Raw genomic sequence first — 18924 nt, 5'->3', positions numbered from 1 at the left:
AAATTGAGTTTGACACCCCTGATCAAGAGTATGTCTGCCATCAATCAACAGCAAAGAGTGCAACCCTCAATTCCTTACTAACAGTGCTCAATAATTGCTCTGATTCATCACATGCAATCCCATGAGGGGAAAAAAGTAATCTTGTTTATGACCCAACACACTATATATGTGAGTGCTCTGAGTTATGGCAGACCTCTAATTTAAAAGGGGATTGTAATATGAAGGTCTGCTTCCACAGACTGCTCCAATTTTGTAGAAGATCATAAAAAGGTGATTGCTGGGATAATGGAAAAGACTGTAAAAGTAAGATTATTTTATATCCTACTCAAAAGTACTTCAGTCTTCCTGACAAGTGGAAGCATTTTGAAGGGCAGATTTCTCCCTTCTAAAAGTATGTCTGGAGCTCAAAAAAAGAAAACAGCATTCTTGATTGGGAATTCAGTCACAACTGGCTTTTCTAATTTTTCCTTTTTTTAAATGTAACTGTCAAGGCCCATGAACTCCAGCAAGGTTGGGATCTAATCAAAGAAGTCTTGATTGATTAATTGCACCACTGACAGTAAATTAACAGGTCACATCTATATCAGTCTGCAAGGGAATAAAACATGACGAAAATGCCAGATATTTCACGATAGTATATATGCATCTCACAGCATCTTAAAATGAAGACAGGAAATCTTTACTCATTTAAATATTGCTTATACTGGCTTCCATAGATCCATGGGGTAAGTCAGAAGTTCTCACCCATCCTAGAAAAATCATTCTGAGTGACAAGAGAGAAAAAGGGGAAGATTCTTTTAAAATCGGTTGTGCCCTGTTTTTATAACTATTTTGCTTAAAGACAGGTATTTATTTATGGGGAAGGATTGAAGATGAAAAATTAATGGAAAAATATTTCCAGTTAGACCTTTCACTGTCATGTTGAATTGGTTCATATACCTAGGAGCACCTAGGTTCACAGTATTATTTCCCAGAGCCATTGTTGCTGTTGTTACTAATGCAGAGGACTTAAATAAAATGATGCGGAACAATGATTTTACATCCTCAAAGTTCTATTGTATGTCACTGTTAACCATAGAGCTACGCAAGGTATTTACAGATTTGCATCACTGAACATGAATAAAGGCACCAATTGTATTAATTATGGCATCCAATAAGAATATATAGGGATGTTGCCACTAAATTTACACAATCTGTGGCAGCTACTTGAAAGGACTATTAACTGTTCTCCCCACTGAAACAAAAGCCTATAGAAGCTGGTGTGCATACTCAGTGCATTTCCAGACATTTCTGTGAATAGGCCATTGACAGAATGTGTGGCCCCTTCGCCATTCATAATGATAATCAGAGTAAAACTACGGTACCTTGATAAATGTGAGCTTACAAATACAGACACTGCTTTTTGTATTTCTGATTGTTATTTCTCCATAATGCTCTATCCATCTCCTTCCACTCAGGATGTTATGTATACAAGTAGTGACTTTGTTCCAAACATAGCAATCACCGTATCTAGAAAGAAAAGGAAAAGTAATACGTTTCAGAATTACCTTTTCTAAAACCATTCCAAGCTCATGTGGAAATAAATCTCACTACATTTCCAATATTAAGAACAACTCACAAAGAAGGAAAAGGTCTACCTCTTCAATCATTTAAACATTTATATTCTACTTTTTATGTCCACAACAATTTTTTACAATCACCATAAAAAACATAATAAAGCAACATTAGTCAAACATGAGTCTATATCCATCAGCAATTACATCACACTGATTCCTAAAGCTACCCAAAAAATCTGGGGGAATAACAAGACTTAAACACTGTAAACAACAGGCCTGACAAATGTCTGGAAAGTCATCTCACAGTTTGGGATGGTAATAATAAGAATACACCTGCTATGGAAGATTTAAAAAGCTTGTCCATCAAGTGTTTTGGGGTCTCTCTATACTGAAGCTATGGAACATGGTGGCTCAGTGGGTTAGGACGCTGAGCTTGTCGATCAGAAGGTCGGCAGTTTGGTGGGTCGAATCCCGAGTGCCACGTAACAGAGTGAGCGCCTGTTACTCGTCCCAGCTTCTGCCAACCTAGCAGTTCGAAAGCACGTAAAAATGCAAGTGGAAAAATAGGGACCATTACGGTGGGAAGGTAACAGTGTTCCGTGCGCCTTTGGCGTCTAGTCATGCCGGCCACATGACCACGGAGACGTCCTCGGACAAGCGCTGGCTCTTCGGCTTTGAAACGGAGATGAGCACTGGCCCCTAGAGTCAGAAACGACTAGCATGCGTGTGCGGGGGAACCTTTACCTTTATACTGAAGCTGAATACTTCCACCGTCTTTTTCCCCATAAAAGCTCTGTGCAACATTACAGCATTTTTAAATGATAATTTGGATTGTCAGATATTTTCCTGAAATCATGCTTTACAGGGTACTTCTGATAATGGAGGCACTAACATCCACATAATAGAATATTAAAAAAACTTTTTTATACTCTTCCAGAGAAGACAATGATTACATTCACAAAACAGAATTAATTACAAAAAAAAGATTAACATGAATGCATCCACTTGCAACTTGCAGGTCTGCCAATTCCCTCATGCCAATTATTGTCTTTGATCGTTCTGTTGCTTGTACTGTATGCAGTTCTAAAGATACTTCATAGAAGTTAATATAAGCCACTGAGAGAGATTAGATTGAGACAAAGACAGCCAGTGTTGTAAGTGATTAAAGTTCTGGACTGTAATTAGAGAGATCCAGATTATATCCCCATGTAAGCTGCAGAACTCACTGATTTGAAGCCACTTTCTCGCAACACAGCCTATCACCCAGGGTTGTTGTGGGAAAAAAGGCAGGGTCCCTATTTAGTTCCTGAACAAAACGCAAGATATAAATCTAATAGAGAAATTTAAAAATAAATTAAAATGTCAGTTGTGTAAAGCAGGATTTTTCAACCTTATCACAGACTGTACCACTTTTAGGACATGACAATATTCGAGTACCACCAGTGCTTAGCAACGTGTCAAAAACCTAATGACTAAAAAAAAAGGGGGGGGGGATTTTTTGGGATTTTACTGATTAGATTCACTTGTTGTTATAGAAATGGTTAGTTTACATTATTATGGAAAAGTAAAAAGTTGAGGTTCAATATTAATGCTTCCCTCTATTGGAACATAGGAAGTCGGATGTCAAAGCCTTTTCTTTTTCCCTTCTCCCCTCACTTTTTCCCCTTTTCTTCCTGCCCACTGTGTCCTACTATTTGCTTTTCTATTTTTGTATTTTATTCTATAATCTAATAAAATGTTTCAAACCATTTTAAAAAAGGAAAAAAGTACCAGTTTTAATTTCTTTGGTGGCGGTTCCTTTCCCTTTGCACTGACAAATGTATGATGAATTTATCCTTATTTATTAATATGTACCACTACCTTGGTGGTCAGATGGGCAGTCAACCCTACTTCCTCTCTCGCTCTCCTCTCTCTTTTTCCTCCTTGCCTGCTGGGCTCTCCTTCCACAGCTTCTTCTCTGTCCCCTTCTCTTTCCCCGTTGTCTTTTTTTTCTCTCTCCCGCCAAAACCACCTCCCTTTATATCCTCTCTCCCCCTCTTTTTCTCTTCGGTGCACCTCCAGTTCATTCCTCTTCTCAAGGCTGCACTTTTTCCCCCATTGTCTTTTTTCCCCCCTCTCCCGCCAAAACCACCTCCCTTTATATTTTCTCTCCCCCTCTTTTTCTCTTCGGTGCACCTCCAGCTCATTCCTCTCCTCAAGGCTGCACTTTTTCCCCCATTGTCTTTTTCCCCCCCTCTCCCGCCAAAACCACCTCCCTTTATATCCTCTCTCCCCCTTTTTCTCTTCGGTGCACCTCCAGCTCATTCCTCTCCTCAAGGCTGCACTTTTTCCCCCATTGTCTTTTTCCCTCCCTCTCCTGCCAAAACCACCTCCCTTTATATCCTCTCTCCCCCTCTTTTTCTCTTCGGTGCACCTCCAGCTCATTCCTCTCCTCAAGGCTGCACTTTTTCCCCCATTGTCTTTTTCCCCCTCTCCCGCCAAAACCACCTCCCTTTATATCCTCTCTCCCCCTCTTTTTCTCTTCGGTGCACCTCCAGCTCATTCCTCTCCTCAAGGCTGCACTTTTCCCCCCATTGTCTTTTTTTTCCCCTCTCCCGCCAAAACCACCTCCCTTTATATCCTCTCTCCCCCTCTTTTTCTCTTCAGTGCACCTCCAGTTCATTCCTCTTCTCAAGGCTGCACTTTTTCCCCCATTGTCTTTTTTCCCCCCTCTCCCGCCAAAACCACCTCCCTTTATATTTTCTCTCCCCCTCTTTTTCTCTTCGGTGCACCTCCAGCTCATTCCTCTCCTCAAGGCTGCACTTTTCCCCCCATTGTCTTTTTTTCCCCCTCTCCCGCCAAAACCACCTCCCTTTATATCCTCTCTCCCCCTCTTTTTCTCTTCGGTGCACCTCCAGTTCATTCCTCTTCTCAAGGCTGCACTTTTTCCCCCATTGTCTTTTTTCCCCCTCTCCCGCCAAAACCACCTCCCTTTATATTTTCTCTTCCCCTCTTTTTCTCTTCGGTGCACCTCCAGCTCATTCCTCTCGTCAAGGCTGCACTTTTTCCCCCATTGTCTTTTTCCCCCCCTCTCCTGCCAAAACCACCTCCCTTTATATCCTCTCTCCCCCTCTTTTTCTCTTCGGTGCACCTCCAGCTCATTCCTCTCCTCAAGGCTGCACTTTTTCCCCCATTGTCTTTTTCCCTCCCTCTCCTGCCAAAACCACCTCCCTTTATATCCTCTCTCCCCCTCTTTTTCTCTTTGGTGCACCTCCAGCTCATTCCTCTCCTCAAGGCTGCACTTTTTCCCCCATTGTCTTTTTTCCCCCCTCTCCCGCCAAAACCACCTCCCTTTATATTTTCTCTCCCCCTCTTTTTCTCTTCGGTGCACCTCCAGCTCATTCCTCTCCTCAAGGCTGCACTTTTTCCCCCATTGTCTTTTTCCCCCCCTCTCCCGCCAAAACCACCTCCCTTTATATCCTCTCTCCCCCTTTTTCTCTTCGGTGCACCTCCAGCTCATTCCTCTCCTCAAGGCTGCACTTTTTCCCCCATTGTCTTTTTCCCTCCCTCTCCTGCCAAAACCACCTCCCTTTATATCCTCTCTCCCCCTCTTTTTCTCTTCGGTGCACCTCCAGCTCATTCCTCTCCTCAAGGCTGCACTTTTTCCCCCATTGTCTTTTTCCCCCTCTCCCGCCAAAACCACCTCCCTTTATATCCTCTCTCCCCCTCTTTTTCTCTTCGGTGCACCTCCAGCTCATTCCTCTCCTCAAGGCTGCACTTTTCCCCCCATTGTCTTTTTTTTCCCCTCTCCCGCCAAAACCACCTCCCTTTATATCCTCTCTCCCCCTCTTTTTCTCTTCGGTGCACCTCCAGTTCATTCCTCTTCTCAAGGCTGCACTTTTTCCCCCATTGTCTTTTTTCCCCCCTCTCCCGCCAAAACCACCTCCCTTTATATCCTCTCTCCCCCTCTTTTTCTCTTCGGTGCACCTCCAGCTCATTCCTCTCCTCAAGGCTGCACTTTTTCCCCCATTGTCTTTTTCCCCCTCTCCCGCCAAAACCACCTCCCTTTATATCCTCTCTCCCCCTCTTTTTCTCTTCGGTGCACCTCCAGCTCATTCCTCTCCTCAAGGCTGCACTTTTTCCCCCATTGTCTTTTTTCCCCCCTCTCCCGCCAAAACCACCTCCCTTTATATCCTCTCTCCCCCTCTTTTTCTCTTCGGTGCACCTCCAGCTCATTCCTCTCCTCAAGGCTGCACTTTTTCCCCCACTGTCTTTTTTCCCCCTCTCCCGCCAAAACCACCTCCTTTTATATCCTCTCTTCTCTCCCGCTCTTTCTTTTTTCTTCGGTGCACCTCCAGCTGATTCTTCTCCTCAAGGCTGCACTTTTCCATCTCTCTTTTTTCCATCCCCTTCTCTTTCCCTCCATTGTCTTTTTCCCCTCTCCCTTTCCCACCAAAGCCTCCTTTTATATCCTCTCTTCTCTCTCCCCCTCCTCCTTTTCTCTTCAGTGCACCTCCAGCTGCGCACTGCTTCTGGAAGTGCCAATCAGCTGGAACCCGGCACTGATCCTGGGGCTTCTGCCAAGCCCCTACAGCCCTGCATCTCCAGTTGTCTCTCCCTCAGGCTTGTGCAGTGCTGCTGCTGCTTCAGCTCATTTCCCTCTCCTGCTGCACTTGTTTAGGATGGTCACATACCACCTGCCAGTTGCCAAAGTATATCAGTGGTACGCGTACCACCAGTTGAAAAGCCCTGGTCTAAAGCTACAGAGTGGGCTTCATACTGATGAGAAATCTGAGTCATTTTTTAAAGTTTATTGCTCTGTTTGCATATTGCATTAGTTCTATGTGAAGCAAGCTGAGTTATAATATGTTGGCATCAGCTGATCCACTGCAACACGCTTCAGGATAAGCATACTAAAGAATAGTAAGACTAAAAAATGCACCAGGTTTCCTCCACTTTCCCAACACTCTTCAGTTTGTACAGGGACATATTTCATTTTCAATTACTAAAATATACCTACCATTTTAAAGAAAATAACAAAGGAAAATCTGAATGTTTTCACTGTTCTCAAGCTATGCCGGACAACCTTTTGCAAGGATCAAAACACCATCCATTCAACAAACGACCATCAACAGCAATACATTTTCACACTAGCTCAACCAAAATTCATTTCAGTATTAATTGTTATTGCTAGGACACAGGAATCTGGTTCTTCAGAAATCCCAGCTTTTTTACCGCTGCCTAAAAACAGATCCTATTCCATTTTGCACATTTTCGGATTTGTTATACAATAACTTGCTATTTAAAAGTAACAGTTTAACAGTAAAAAAAGGCATAGAAACTAAAAGCACTTACTTAGGAAGTGTCACATTCAGAGTTCCAATTGGCAATATTTCCATCGATTTCCCCCAGAATTTGTTTTTCCATCTAATATCTGAATAGAAGAAATATTTATAAAGATGCAAAATGCTATACACATTTATTCATCTCATATATCATATAAGCTAATATACCGTAGTTTCCGGCGTATAAGACGACTTTTTAACCCATGAAAATCTTCTCAAAAGTCAAGGGTCGTCTTATACGCCGGGTGCTGAAGCTTTAGGGACAGGGCTGGCTGGAAAACTTGGAGCGGATCTTCCATTTAGTCTGCGCAGGGAAAGCAGGACCAATTGGAGTAGAAGCTGCAGTCTGTGATTTTCTACAGGCTGGGGTCTGGGCGTCTTTCCTTCTAAAGTTGAAGAGCAGCTGTAGGCAGGTGGGGAATGCAAGAGCAACTTGAAAGGCAGGTGGGGAATGCCGTAGCCAGAGCAGCTGCTTAGCTCTAAGGACACATTTGACTCAGGAACTGGGCAGGCTGGCTGGAAAACCTGGAGTGGATCTCCCATTTGGTCTTTTTTTTTTAATCCCATTTATATCCCGCCCTTCTCCGAAGACTCAGGGCGGCTTACAATTTAAAGCACAAATCAATGTGCTTAGCAATAGCCTTCATTCTATGTATATGCCTGCTTATTAGAGCTTTCACCCTCCCCCCACAAGCAGCATTATTACAAAGTCAGCTTATTGCTCCCAACAATCTGAGTCCTCATGTTACCTACCTCGGAAGGATGGAAGGCTGACTCAACCTTGAGCCTGGTGGGATGAGAACCTGCACTAATTGCAGGCAGCTGGTGTTACTTAAGGTTCTGCGCAGGGAAAGCTTTAGAGTGAATTAGGAAAAGTGAAAAAGTGAATTAGGAAAATAGGAAACGGTTGCTGGAATTGGGTATGTGTAGTTTAACGAAGAGAAGGGTGAGGGGTGACATGATAGCAGTGATCCAATATCTCAGGGGCTGCCACAAAGAAGAGGGAGCCAAGCTATTCTCCAAAGCACCTGAAAGCAGGACAAGAAGCAATGGATGGAAACTAGTCAAGGAGAGAAGCAACCTAGAACTAAGGAGAAACTTCCTGACAGTTAGAACAATTAACCAGTGGAACAACCTGCCTCTAGAAGTGGTGAATGCTCCAACACTGGAAGTTTTTAAGAAGAGACTGGAGAGCCATTTGTCTGAAATTGTATAAGGTTTCCTGCCTTAGCAGGGGGTTGGACTAGATGACCTCAAAGGTCCCTTCCAACTTCTTCTTCTTCTTCTTCTTCTTCTTCTTCTTCTTCTTCTTCTTCTTCTTCTTCTTCTTCTTATTCTTATTATTCTTATTATTATTATTATTATTATTGTTATTATTATTATTATTATTATTATTATTATTATTATATTATATTATTATTATTATTATTATTATTATTAAGTTTAATCCACTTGCACTGTTTTATGTTTGCATGTTTGATGACAAACAGCCTTATGTTTATAAGTGACAGTTTTCCTACTAAGTACCTGCATGTCATAAGCATTTGAATTAAAATTACCATATTAAAATCAAATCTGATGTTTTTTAATTTTTATTTGGTGTGCGTTGGAAGAGGGGTAGTCTTATACAGCGAGTATAGCCCAAACCCTATAATTTAACAGGAAATGTAGGGGGTCGTCTTATACGCCCAGTTGTCTTATACGCCGGAAAATACGGTATCTTGTTCTAATCAGAGCAACAGGCTAATCCAGAGGCAGAAAACTGTTGGTTTCTAATTTCTCAATGTAAATATATAATGATAAATAAACAACAATTGGCCTTTGCCATTATTGTAACTGTTCAGCTAAATTTCAACAAACGAATTGTATAAAATCTAATTTTCTTTTTTTTAACTGAAATTTGATGTATCCACTTGTAACTAAAATATATACCTTGCCAAAACACAAAATTCTTTGATTCACAGTGACAGGCAGAAATGGGTGGGTGATGGCTAACCTGGAAAAAAATACATACAAGTAATTATGCATACAAAATCTACACAAGATTTTTATATTCATCACACTTTGGGGGGGGGGGGGGAATCTATGCAACCATGCAAAGAACATGAATGCAAAGCTGAACTCTGCAATGTTGAATTTTAGCTAATGCTGCAAAAACAAATGTTTTAAAACAAATCTGAGGATCTTCTCAACACTTCGTAAATCAAGATGAAATGTTTTAAATAACTCTCCTTCCTCTCAGAAGTTAAAAGTCATACAACAATATATAATTAGCTTTATAATAGCAGTTCATACCTGCTCTGAGAAAAATCGAAATCCCTTGTCTTCCCTGATACACTCATAAGTCTCACCAAGCAGAGGGTTAAAAGGCTTGCTTCCTGCCCTGTAATAAGTGGAAGCATATCCTGAAGTTGCAAAGGCAGCAATAAGGACCTAATTAGAACAACAAAACAATATTTAAGAAAACAATTCTGAAAGAGACTGGCTTAACACATGTAGCAATTGTATAATCAAACATGTTCCTTTTCTAGGGTGGACCTTTGTCCTGTTTACAGTAAAAATGGGTTATTTTTTTTTTAATATTATTTAATTCTCATTTGCTTCCGGAGTGTAGCAAAGATCTAAATCAAAACAGAAAGAAATGCCAGACTAATGCTCTATTATTAGACACAAATGCTTTTCAATGCAGGAAAGAAAAATGTAAGAATGTTATATCTTGAAGACTTAAGGGGAAGACAGGATGGACACTGAATCTATGTTGTATGTCTGCTTATGTATAATGTTAAATATAATGTAATAATGCACTTACAAAGATACAAGGTTCTGTGGAAAAACAAGAGGAAAGTCAAGATAGGAATCTGCATCTGAAGAACATACAGTGGCCATATTTATTTGTTGTGGGGAATCACAGATTATGAGGTGCAGAACATGAGGCAAACCAGAAGGAAGGGAGAGAGCTGGATGTTTTAGCTTCAGGCTTTATGGAAGCAATGCTTTTTATTCTTTCCAAACAGGATCACAATATAAGCTATTTTATTGCTTTGAGAACAAACCAATTTCCCATTTTCAAGTTCTCTTCTCAGTTGCCTGGGAACCAGAAGCTCCAAATAAATGTTCCAAAGTGAACACTTACTAGATTGTTTACATCTGAGGGTCTGATCTAACTGAACAGATGATAGAAAGAGCTACAGATCATTTCAGGGAGAAAAAGGTAGTTGTTGACTGTAGTAAATTTTTCATTCATACATATTGTGCATATGGGAGGAATATCCTGCAGTAACTCTTCCGTTCTTGTATTTTTAGATCAGAAACATACACTTTCCTAAGTGAATTTCTCCCACATTAGTATTTAACCACTTCTATATATATAAAAAAGTTGCTAACAAAAAATCTACTACTTTTTAAAAAGGCAGTATTGCAATAAGAAAAAAAAAACAATGGATGTATCCTGTGTAATTAAAACATTTCTTTACACCTTTGAAAATATATCAGTTAAACGTCTTTATAGAGATTCAGCTCACAATAATTTGGGTGTGTTTCCCAGACACAGAAGATGGAGCATCGCTCATGTATATAAATAAATATAATGGAAACTGTTCATAAGGACTTTTTTTTCCTATGCAAACCACAATTGAATTTTTATTTATATATATTTATATAGCTGTCATTCTCACAGAATGCAATGCAGTGAAAGGTACTTGGGCAAGACTTTGCAACATAAACATTGCCAACACCCTCTTCCTGTCAGAACCTATTTTATGATTCTCACACAGAAGAGAGATGGGCAGGCTATTTTGGAATTTTTAAGTATATTACAAAGTTCATTTTTATAGTCAAACAACTGGGTCTTTTTCTAAAAACTAGAGGCCCTCGTTGTGCCAACATCACTCCTTTTTTAGAGAATGCAAAATATCAGAGGTCTAAGAGAGAAGGAACACATTATGGAACACCACGATATGTTCCATAATCAGGCCCATTACCATACGTTCATAGGGATCATCACTTTCAGCAGCTTTGTCCAAAAGTTCACTATATTCCAGTTCCTCGCAAAGGTGTTGCAAAGTATTCAAAGGCTCATTGAGCTCTACAGGCATTGATACTTTGGAAAGGTCCTTCCCAATATTATTTCTCAAAATGTTCCACAGATTTATATTACTAGTATCAGGGGAGGGTGTTGGAAGACATGTCCTTCGTCCATTTCTGAAAGCACCTCCTGTTAGCTCCCCATTCATTACTAAAAGAGAAACAGAACAGAATATCGTGAAACCTATACAATGTGCTCACATATACATATAGTAGGTGCTTGTGCTTGTGTTTGTGCAGGGTGTATGTATGTACATAGCATGATATTACATAAAACTATAGATCTCACAGTCACTGATTCATTTAGTGACTTTTCAAAGTTACAATAGTGCTAAAAAAAAACAGCTTTAACATCCAGTCTTCACATTTATGACTTTTGTAGAATCCCTCTTTTAATTTTGTCTTAATTATTTAGCCAATACTAAGATGTCCTCAAAGAGAAAGAGGAAAAATAAGCCCAGTTCAGCTGAAGGAGCAAAGGAGAAAACTGAAGTAAAATTATAAGCATGCCTGCAATCTCACGATTTTTACTTCGTAACTGCTTGGCTTAACAACCAAGTCATAGATCCCAACTGTGGTAGGAATACCTGTACTAGGTTTGAATTTTAATTATCTTACATTAGTACAACAAAGTTTGTAGACTACAGTAAGGAATTTCCTTATTTGGGGCCACAATTTGTTTGCTTATTTAAAATCAACTAACCAAATGTACCACTAAAGTCATATTGTCTCCTGACGTCATGGATTCAGAAATTCACTGTGCGGTTAGTACCACTTTTTTGAACCTGTTACAACAATTGAGGCCATAGTCCTTCCTTCTTATCTGAGACTATCACTACACCTGACTAAATCCTGAGTGGCAGACAAAAACCTTAAAAAGCGTATTTAAAATCAATCTAAGAATCGTCCCAAATGAAGCTTTTATTGTGCATAGAATTTTACAAGGCATCCAGGTGTCATTATTTTCTTTATAAAACCATACAATGCCTTACCATGGCTTTACCTAGATTTTCCTTTGCTTTGTCATGTGTACATAACAAACTGTTACAGAAACAAAAGATGTAATAAGCTGCTTACCTTGAAATATTCAAACAGCAAAGTAAGTCGCAGGGGTACATATTTGCTTAATCTTTCATTGCTTGCCTTTTTACCACTTTAGTTTTTTTTCTCCATAGCTGCCTCGACAGATGGAATTACAGAATTATGTCTACGCACTCATTCCCACTTTTGCTTTTCTATTCCCATTACTTTATTTTCCAAACAGATTTTTAAAAGAGGGCAATCTCTTTTTTTGAAAGGATATTTTTTTTAATGTTACTGTACTTTTGCATATAATACAATCAACTACTCGCTGACAGAGGCAGAAATATGAGTTTCAGGAAAGAAGAATGAAAAAAGAGGAAGGAAGATGGTTTATTCCCCCCCCCAGCCCATTTTCTGTAAAACAATTGGAAAAATAAAAATCTTCTGATAATAGCTTTAAAAAAAATCTAATTATATCTTTTCAAATAATAAATGCAATAAGGGAAATTGCCCACATATTGCTATTGTTTATTTTCCCAAATATTTTTTTGTAATTAGATTTTTCCCCCAAGTAGCTGAGTACTAATTTCTTATACACAGAGTACAGCTTTCAAATGTAAATACAAAATACATTTCAGCCACTAAGGGGCACTATCATTTTCATCAAAAAGGAAGAAGAATTTGGTATCTGATTTGCTTGTAAGCTTGTCTTATTGCTGAATTTTTACCTAGCGGTCAGGCCTGCTCTTGACTAGGTCTCAAAGGATAAAATTCTGTTTTATTATCATGTTAATCATTTCTTCAGTCTTCAACTTTATTTTTTTCAGTATGACAAAATTAAGGGACCTTGGATTTCCAGGGAAGAATTGCTGAACTGAAGACGGTTGCACCAGAATGAAGAGCTGGTGAGTAGACCAGCTTTTCATAATTCCTCTCCAGACAAGGAGAGGACTTGAGATTGCCCATGTGTGCTCCAGACAGTTGCTCCTCATGAGAAGATCTCAAGACAGTGGTTTCCAACCAGTGGCGTAGCGTGGGTTGTCAGCACCCGGGGCAAGGCAAGTAATTTGCACACACACCCTCCACAGTGGGCGGCGACCCGGCGGCTCGGATCGGATTCGCACAGCCAGCACTGCAGTGAGAAAGAGTGAGTGAGCCAGACAGCTGCGAGTGCGAGCGCGCCCCCCCAGATGTTGCGCCCGGTGCGGCCGGCCTCCCCTGCTCCCCCCACGCTACGCCACTGTTTCCAACAGATTTAGCAATCTGGGAGAGAGGGATTCTTATTCAAATCATGGTTGGTATCTTTGAAAGGACACTGAGTTTGCATACTTTTCTAATCACTTTAGGAAACTGTTATTGTTAACTGCCTTTCACCTATTAGGAACATTTGGAGTGATGTTTTACGGCACCAGGTAAATTTTCTTCAATCCTTAGCGAAATAAAGTTTTAAATACAATATTAATGACTTTAAAAAATTCTTTCTGAAATAAACAGTAAAAGGGTAATTAAAACTTTGAAGTTTTAATAATTTTTATTAAGGTTTAAAAACAGAAAGATAAAAAATTAATACAAACTAAGAAAAATGAAACAGAATAAAAAATGCAAAAGAATTATATCCTTATATACACATATATATATCTTGTACATATAAATATTGAAAAGCATTGATATATTAAAGAATATATATATATTAAAGGAAAAATACTTTTGCTAATAGAGCTGAAACAATGAGATTTTATGGATTTATTTATAGATAACAGATGGGATATGGGAAGAAGAGATGGTATGTTGTGTTTTAAAAGATAAGTGATTAAAATTGTTTATACTTGTAAAGAAGGGGGAAGTCACTTCTTTATATATTACTTTATCTTTACTGCATTTATTTATTTTTCTTTAATTTTTCTTCTTTTTCTTTTTCTTTTTTGCACCTTCAATTTTTTCTTTTTAGTCTTTCCTTTTCTTATTTCGCATTTGTTTTTATTGTGGTAAATTGTAATCTTCAATAAAATTGCTATAAATATGCAACAAAATTAAGAGATCCTGGGTTGCTGGAATTCTACACTTTATAGTTTCATTTGTAACAAAACTTAAAAATATTTGTATGTACGTTCAATTAGCAAAGGAAAAGGCTCCCGGCAGATTTTACTCCACTATTCATTGTTGACTATAGGGGGTGGCGCTCATCTCCGTTTCAAGGCTGTGAGCCACCGCTGTCTGAAGACGTTTCCTCAGACGTGTGGCCAGCATGACATTGTGATGTTTTCTCCCTGCTGAAATGATATCTATCTACTCACATTTATTTGCATGCTTTTGAACTGCTAGGTGAGCAGAAGCTAGGCAAAGACAGGCGCTCAACCCCATCACATGACGCTTGGGTCTTGAACACAGGCTGTCAATCTTCCACCTAAGAAGCCCAGCGTCTTAACTGCTGAGCCATCGTGCCACCCACTCAATTAGCAAATGTAATTATTTAAATCAATTATATATTTAAATTTAATCAATATTCCAAGCGTTATTGCACGAGAGAATGAAAATATAGAATTTGTCAATTGGAAAATAGAAATAAAGTAAGAGAGAGCGCAAAGATGGGAATTATGCACATAAAAACAATACAAATGGCAAAGAGGAGAGGATAAAGGCAGAAAAATGGATGAACAGAAAACATACACTAAAAAGAGCTCACAGAATTAAAATGGAAAGAAAAGTAATTTGTTGCGACTAATAAAGTAAATTAAGAGCAATTTGTAAGTAGCTCTCAGAGTGGAGACTCCTTCTTTGCCTCTGTATAAATTATATAAAATTTATTTTCTAAAAGTCAAGAAACCGCATACTTTGCCGAGAAATATTGTCTCCAACACTAGTGTTGTCCTCAGATATATTGTCGCTCACATCACTTATGTAAGATTCATCATCAGAAGCCTAATGAAGAGAACAAATAATAACACTGATTATTACCCATTATTATACTGAAGAAATAAGATGTTATTGTCATAAATTCAAATTCCTTATTTTCATCTTTATTTTTTTAGGTCCTCTGTTTGTCTGCAAGTATTCTGCCCATTCAGTAAAACACTGATAAGTGCACCTACCTGTGTTAAATCCCCCTCTTGGCAGAACAACAATGCAACAACTGCTAAAAGCAAAAGCAACAGAGAGATTTTGAAAATTCTTGCATTTTGCTGCCATTTTGTAGTCGTCCTCAGTATTACAGGTCAGATATGATAGCTCTTATTTTATTTAGGATTTCAGAGTGTTCAAATAACACGTACAGTATATTAACTTAAAAACATTTGCAATAAAATTAACTGATACGATGGTCCTCATACATGAAACACCGGCTGAGACATACATGTTTATGAAGAACATCAACCAAGCAGTTAATAGATGTGAATGATAGGCAGGCTATGCCATGCCCATTTTCCTAATTAAAGTGAAGCATCCAGTACTTCAATCTCACATGACATAAACATAAATTTATTATAAATATAAATTACACTGCAGAGTAAAGATTGTTCTTCCTAACCTCATTTTCTGATGAGCTGGCAGACAGAAGCACTTCTTGAGCATCAAAAAATTCAGAGACAGATTCAGACATGGAGAGCCTGCTCTCATTAGAAACTTGTTGGGAAAGTGGGAGACTAACATGGATCTGTTCACCTGTCTATAAAAGAAAAAAAAACATATATGAATTCTGCATACGGCATAGTTAGCCTAAGAGCTTATACAAGCTATGACAAAACAACAATCATACCAAGCCGTGATGAATAGATGCCCTGCTTCTTTTCTACATTTATTTCCCGCGTACTTGTTGTGATTCAGGGTCAGCCTGTGGGTTCGGCAGTTGGGTCGGACGACTCAGAGGAGGAGGAGGGGGGTGTTGAAGAGCTTGCTGATGATGGCTTTGAGGCTCCTCAGAGCCCTCAGCCAGGCCCCTCCCACCTGGTGGAGACCCAGCTGTGTGAGCCTGACAGTGTGGATGAAGATGACCCACAGCTGGGCCTGTTCAAGGACGCCCGACGCAGGAGGCAGTCAATCAGGAGTAAACAGAGGAAGGCAATGGGGCACCTCAGAAGGAGGCAGAGAGAGGCCACGCCCTGAGCTGTATTTAAGGGGAATGTATGGGAGGGCTGGTTTGCTGAAGGCAACCGCTTGGATAGTTCCTGTTTCATAGCTGCTGTTTCATGGTTGGTGTCTGTTTTATGTTAATAAATTTGGAAGGCTTTATTCCAGCCTCTTGCCATTTGTAAAGGGGTTGTCCCTGCCTTTTCTGCAGGGTCGGTAGCAGGCTGGTACAGAACAGTACTGACAGAGAAAATAAAGCAGAGATGGCCCTGTAAATATGCCCTGTATCTAGCCAATTGAGAGTTTAGTTGAAAAAGGAGTCATATTTTCAGGATGCACTCAGAACTTTCTGACACCTGGAGAAAGAGATGCATTATTTTTCTCAGGATTAATACAATTCTTAGTATGTTTGCACTGCACTTCCACATGTATCGATGAGAATTGCCGCAAAATACTGGCTAGCTAAAATTCAATTCATACTCAGCCAGCCATTCCCTCAAAGAGGGAATTCTATTCTTCCCCACTGTCATTCAACGTTCTGTAATCACTGACTATGTTCAGTTCTGAATAAGTTACATTTCCAGGATTGAGTATGCTAATAACTTTTAATTCTTCAGGTCTCTTCAGTTTTGATTATAGTCTTCTTACCACCCTGCTATTAAGTGTTCTATTAGGAAAACCAGTGCTTGTATTCCGTTTATTGTACTTCAAGTACTCCCCCCCTTTTTTTAGGATAAGTCATATCTAAGCCAAGAGATATGCTCTGTCATTCAGGCTTGCAGCATGGATCTCTTGTATTTCATTACTTCCCAATGCAAATTATATTCCATTAAAATAACACTTCTCGATATACAACAAAGCTCAACACACATCACTAAGAAGCTACTGCAAAAGGATGGGAAGACCTGAGAATACAGAAAAAGCAATTACTGCAAATCAAGAAAATGAATAGGGTAAGCTATATATGCTGTCAGATGCAGGAAATTCTGTTTCAAAAGGGGCATAGCAACTTTAAAAAGTACCTACATGCGTTTGCCTCAATTCATACTATGGAAGAATTCTAACGTCCATGCAATAGACGTAGCTTCAAATGAAAATGCAAGAAAAATATACTTTTGTCTGAATTGAAGGGTTAACCAACAAAGTGCAGGCTAACATAATTAAAACATGGCATAAAATGCAAGTAAGAGAGGAAGAGAGACGCCATGATGTTCAAGGGAAGGAGTCTGAAAGAAAAATATATAATGAAATAGAAACGTTGGTGAAACCAGTAAGCATTAGCTTGTCATGTATCTCTTAAAACTAAGTGAAGTTTTACATTTTCTAACCTGGAAGGTCTCCTGCTCAAAAGGAGAACAGAAAAGAAAGAAGATTATCAACAGGTATTGTTGCAATGCTAATTGGTTTATCTTCCATCTTTTAAAATCCAAAGCATAAGATTGATAATGCCAAATGATCAGAAAGCAGAAAGGAAGCAGACAATTCTTACCATGAATGGAGTAGTGGGGTTACTCTGAGGACCTACACTGATAATGACTAATGCTTTTAAAACACATTTTAAACTCATTTTTAAAGATCTAGAGTCAGACTAGCCAAATAAGGTAACTGACTGTATGGACTGACCAGGGTGGGCAAAAAATGGCAGAGAAGAGCTTTAAACCCATTTCTATAAATTGAGTAAGAGGCTATAAAATGGCAGATGTGGTTCAAGAAATAAAATAATATGCACCAAGGCCAAAAAATTTTAAGTTCACAACACATTGATGGCCACTGAATAGGCAAGGATGAACCAGAAAAGATCATGGGATTGTAATAGGAACCAGAAAAAAATACATCAGTTTAGATTTTTAGTGTTGAAAAAAAGGTAGCAGGTATGAATAAATTATGCATGATATAAATAGACAGAAAATGTATAGTATTTCTCTCACAGCACAGAAATTCAGAAGCATATTTAGGAAAAAGAAATGAAAGTCTGTCTTCACACAGTATTTAAAATAGCTATCCTAAAATCAATTGCTGATCAACTAATTAGATGTCATCGAGTTGATGTTAACTCTTGACAACCACATGCATAAAAATTCTCTGGGATAAGCCTATAGCTTAGGAATAATTAAAAATGGTATTCAAGAAATTCATGGGGAATAAAGTTACCAGTGGCTATTAAGCCAGACAGCTGTAGGACAATCTTAGGATCATCTCTGAAGATCAGCTACCGAAAAAATGCTAAATATTCACAAGGTCCCCACAGTAACTTGGGAACAAGCTGTTATACTATATAAGTATTTAATATAAACTGGCATGGCTCTTATATATTTACATTTCAGCTGTATGTTCAAATACTGTCTGAATGAGGTTGCCAAATATTCTACTCAGCAATTTAAAATATGGCTTTCCAAAGGAAATTTCCCACTAATTATAGCTTATTACTTTCATGAATGCAATTAGAAAATTATTATTTAAAATGAGTTTGTCCCACTGCTTGCCAACTTTGCCAACCATAATCATTTAGCCATTAATGGTTATTAGCAGAATTTAACTATGTTAAGTCCATTAGAGCAATGCCAAAGTCTTACCTCATCAGGACTAGGGATAATATTTACACTGACAACCTGATCACAAAGAATAGACTCTGAATGTATTCTGTTCAAACGACTTCTTAGTTCAGCATTCTGGTTGAGAGCCTTAAAATAATAAAATTGAATATTTAATTTCAATTGCACAAGATTAGTAAAAAATAGAGCCAAGCTATCTTCATATCCTATATCCTGGCCAAAGCATAGTGTTATTATGTAATGTATTGGGAAGGATTCATTTCCAAAATTAACATCTTTTGCTGATTATTTTTATTTATTTTTTATTTTATTTATTTTAATTCC

General features: G+C 38.8%; 1 protein-coding gene across 1 annotated transcript in view; it reads right to left on the bottom strand.

Moving 5' to 3' along the window:
• The window catches only part of OSBPL6 (oxysterol binding protein like 6), a 90131-nt gene that overhangs the window by 13049 nt on the left and 58158 nt on the right, over positions 1-18924 (bottom strand). The window contains exons 14-21 of the mRNA XM_083349327.1: positions 18622-18729; positions 15510-15647; positions 14818-14905; positions 10861-11114; positions 9176-9313; positions 8813-8876; positions 6891-6969; positions 1365-1509 (exon numbers count right to left, since the gene is read on the bottom strand). Of these exons, the coding sequence (XP_083205453.1) occupies positions 1365-1509; positions 6891-6969; positions 8813-8876; positions 9176-9313; positions 10861-11114; positions 14818-14905; positions 15510-15647; positions 18622-18729 (1014 nt within the window). The remainder of the gene's footprint in view (positions 1-1364; positions 1510-6890; positions 6970-8812; positions 8877-9175; positions 9314-10860; positions 11115-14817; positions 14906-15509; positions 15648-18621; positions 18730-18924) is intronic.

This window comes from Vipera ursinii, assembly GCF_947247035.1.
Source record: "Vipera ursinii genome assembly, chromosome: 1".
Lineage (NCBI taxonomy): Eukaryota > Metazoa > Chordata > Lepidosauria > Squamata > Viperidae > Vipera > Vipera ursinii.
This window is presented reverse-complemented; position numbering and strand designations above follow the sequence as displayed.